This window comes from Pieris rapae, chromosome 12 (genome assembly GCF_905147795.1).
Source record: "Pieris rapae chromosome 12, ilPieRapa1.1, whole genome shotgun sequence".
In the NCBI taxonomy this organism is placed as follows: Eukaryota; Metazoa; Arthropoda; class Insecta; order Lepidoptera; family Pieridae; genus Pieris; species Pieris rapae.
In genome coordinates, this window is record NC_059520.1 from 2298786 (window position 1) to 2303129 (window position 4344).

At 31.8% G+C, this 4344-nt stretch overlaps 1 protein-coding gene across 1 annotated transcript; it reads right to left on the bottom strand.

Annotated features, from left to right (window-relative positions):
* Positions 1-494: 494 nt before the first annotated feature.
* On the bottom strand, positions 495-3840 carry LOC111001675 (endocuticle structural protein SgAbd-6). The gene is made up of 3 exons (XM_022271662.2): positions 3716-3840; positions 1886-2010; positions 495-1056 (listed from the first exon to the last, which is right to left on the bottom strand). Exons 1-3 carry the CDS (start codon positions 3725-3727, stop codon positions 858-860), a joined length of 336 nt encoding a protein of 111 aa, XP_022127354.2. The 5' UTR covers positions 3728-3840; the 3' UTR covers positions 495-857.
* Between the last annotated feature and the right edge of the window lie 504 nt (positions 3841-4344).

Below are 4344 nucleotides of genomic sequence, written 5' to 3' on the forward strand. Positions count from 1 at the left end.
GACCTAACACTGACACAATGAGTGCTGTTAATATCGTCAAAGAGGATGTCAGAATAATGAATATCGTTTAAAACGAAGTTTTTATATTGATAAAATATTTATAAAATAATTAATTTATGATATAGATAAATATGTATAGTGGTGTGCTCTAAGAAATTAATTTTTATTCTAATAAAAATTACTTTCTTAGAGCACACCACTGTTAGTTCTTGGCTCTTCACGGCTTTCTAGCGATATCTGGGCTTGTCGAAGGATAGGCGACTGGTCGGTATACTGAATCCCGATTTTTTTAAGTTTTCTTGAATGACGACTAGACCAACGGCGCTGGACTGAAGCTTCACGAAGTATGTTGGGTTCGCCTATGAAGTCTTCGATCTCCTCAATTTTCCTGAGTCTGCCGTTTCCAAATCGATGTTATATCGACTATCAGGTAAACAACACATTATTTAATTATCCTTGTATTAGGTTATGGTAGAAGTATAAAACAGCAAACGTTCTTAGAGTATATTTATTATTAACATGAACACAATATAATGGTATAATACTTAATGCTATGAAGGTACTTTACATTATCATAGCCATTTTACATATCCTATAAGATTTGGTATTGGGTGCAATTCTGTTGTGACTTGTTGATAACCGACAAATTTTACCATCCATTTTCACCACCGATTTAATCGTCCTCCATATTCCGCAAGTAATTACAAACGCGACGAGTTCTTTTCTTTGTACGAAACAAAAAACAATAATAATATTGTTTTTACATACTTGTTTGTCGAATGAATGCATGAAGATTTAAATTGAAATTTCTATACTCGGTGTGTATTAGTCAGAATTGCATCGGCGTCGGTATTTTATCATTGTCCTGCAGGTTGTTCATCTCCAGTATGCTCTGTGGGTTGGTAGCCGTTTTTGTCAGCTACGAAAGATACAGAAATATGCTGGCCATCTGGTGCTATGTATTTGTAACTCCCCTTAACCAAAAGACCTTGCTGCTCAGTGTCGTTCTTGTATTCACCTTGCTCTTGTCTCGATGTGCCATCACTCGTCTCGAAGCTGAAACCAGATTTTGAATGGGTTCAATAAACTTGACTAGTTTATTGTTGATATTAATCGAGTTTATTTAAATAATATTCATGAGATTTTGATGACTAATGCGTGCGTAAATAGACTATAATATTGTGATAGGTTTCCTTAAATCATACCATATTTTAAACATAACTTGAAAAACTTTTTTTCCTTTATCTATCATATTATTTTTTTAAACGAATTTTAAGCTTATTTTGAAATCGAAATGTAATAGAATTAAGTTGCTAAATTACGAATTACTTAAAAAATACTATTTATTGTATCGAAAAAAGTATGTTTATAAATAATCAAAATAATATTTGTTATGTTGCTTGAAGACAAAAGGTTACTAATTAATTATAAGTGTGGCTATTCATGAATCGTGTCGCAAAAGTCCTCACCAATCCTTTCCCATCTTTCCTAACCCATGGCTTCCTATACCAATTTGCTGTATACTGTGTTATTTTTGACCAATCTTTTTTAGCCTGTTTATAAATGATATAACAAAATCACGTCACTTATTTTAAAATATTTTTATTGGTTTACCTTTTTGATACTTTAGACATCCTATCATCCCATTGGAATACTAGGTCTAGATCTACATATGAACTAAGTCTGATTATCCATAGTTATACTCACACTTTGAAATCAATTTTCCTTTAGTTTGTATACTTTATGTTTTATCATCTCGTGATTGTGGTTTGCCTAAGTGCTTGTCATATAAAATCTTGTATTTAGTTTTTCTTGTACCAATGTATTAGTGCAGACGAAATACCGATCTTACATATTAAACAGAAACGAACAATTGGCTACTTACTCGAAGTTATATCCATTGACGTCGACTTGGGAGTCTTGCTTCACGATTTCGACAGGCGTTTGCTGGGTCTGGCCGTCTTGAGGCAAAGCTAGCGAGCAAGCCAACGCCGCTAACGCAAAGATCGTCTAAGGAACACAATTATTATTAAGACACAGCTAGGAACCAAAGCCTTATATTAGCCTATATATCTGTAATCTTCTTATTATAGTATCTTTTTGTTAATTAATTATGCATTTCTTGTACTTTGCCCTATGTAGGTGTTTCTTTTTTTATTGTTCCATATTATGGTTGCCAGGAAGAAATCGCTTGTTAGCGAAAAGGCCTTATAACTTATGTTACTTACTTATTTTTTTATATGTTAATTATGTATATTATAATAATGAAGTATAAATAAATAAATAATTTAATTTTTTAATTTAGATATGCGCATTTTGCACTTTACACTTAGTATTTCCTTTTTTTACAAGGGTAGCCTAGACGAGATCGCCTGTTAGCGTGGCCCGTCACTATGCTATCTATATATGTACTAAATAAATACAGAACTTTTTATCATTTGGTTTATGATATTTTAGAATAATGTGCGTTTATGGAAGAAAAATATATTTATGAATTAATGCATATTTGGCTTGTATATGTCAAAAACATATTTACGACTTACACAAAGCAAGTAACTTAGTCCCACTCAGAGTCCCAATTCTTTTAAAATCCTATTTTAATAAATCTACGATCCGATCACTAAGTGAATCCTAGATCCGTTCGAATTGTATACATATGTCGTACATAACATATACATAATATAACAATACAATATTAATATAACAATGCTATGTAGGTAAACCAGAGATTAAATCGTGTTTACGATTTTACTAAAGATGTGACATAAAATGACGCATGATTTATGATTAATAAAATATTAAAGTTCAAAATGTCAGTAAGAAAATTTGAATAATGTTCTTAAATAAATAATTTTATCATCTGTGATAGGGATAGAAATCTTAATCATAATATAATCTTATTCATCTTGAAGGTTTTAAAAACCAATTTCACTATGAAAACATATCCCATATATGAAAATATTTGTGTAACGGACATAGTATGAATAAAAGAACACTAAGACTGTTGGTAAACATTATCTTAGTTTAATCTAATATCGAGTTTTGTATAAAAATAAGTTAAAATAATATTATTTAGTAGCCCTGATGATTGTATACATTATATATTATATACTAGCTGACCTGGCAAACGTCGTTTTGCCATGTATATCATTTATTATGAAAATAGGGTTTGATCGTAGAGGGTTGAAAATAAAGGTTTGTATATATTTTTTAATGCTGTTGATAAAAAAATAAAAATTTATCTAAAAATTAAAAAAAAAAATTTAGGGGTCTACCCTTAACATTTAGCGGGATGAAAAATAGATGTTGTCCGATTCTCAGACCTACCCAATATGCACACAAAATTTCATGAGAATCGGGAAAGCCGTTTCGGAGGAGATTAACCACAAACACCGCGACACGAGAATTTTATATATAAGATATTTAATTCATGTGATATGATTGGTTACCCCAGAGCCGGTGTTTGGTGAGCCGTTGAGCGCAACGAATAGGTATCGCAATACAGCGAGGTAATGCTGCCAGCATTAAAAGTACTGCCACCAAACTTTTTAAATTTCCTTTCTATTGATTAATTTTTAATTATTATTAAATACCATACTAAAAGACACTTTAGTCGTGTTCATACTAATATGATGATGATTCAATTAGTCATATGGTTAATAGAGAACTTGCAATAAGTTGCGATTGTTACAAATAAATAAACAAAAAAACTTACGATTTTCATCATTTTGAAGGTATTGATGGTAAGAGGAATCCGAAACGTCTACAAATCGAAATACAATGTCTGCCTATAAATATCCCATTTTGTTGACAATACATCATTGATATTTCGACGACAAAGCGAGGTGTTAATCACAATCGTGCACAATATTTGAAGAATCACGTTACAGGGATATTTAAATTGTGTAAATTGTTTACACTGTCTGGGACGTAAGGCTTGTGACCTACATTTGAAGAACGAGTAATATTTTTTAACCTCTTTCCTGTATTATATGGGCTTAAAGATTGCCAGAGAGCTCGCAGCGCCATTTAATAATTACGGTACGGAAGACATCGATGGGCAGCTGGTGCCGAATACTGATGGTGGGCAAAAACGGCCTTGAAAAATAAAATCTCAGTTTTGGAATATCAGACTTCGAGGTGATACAGGTGGAATTTCGTATTTTGCCTTGACGTCTGATGATGAAATTCACAACCTATGAACTCTATGAAACTATGAGTCTCCATATAATTTATTTATTTCCTTGTAGGCTAGTCACTTCTAAACATATACTTTCCAAATTTCAACTCACCATTGCTTAGCTTTTCAATGATATCATACATTTCCAATCGTTACATTGTATT

Coding starts and splice junctions, on each gene's coding strand:
- LOC111001675 (XM_022271662.2), bottom strand. Junction 1,057..1,885: donor GTCAATGGATATAACTTCGA/GTAAGTAGCCAA, acceptor ATCTGGTTTCAG/CTTCGAGACGAGTGATGGCA.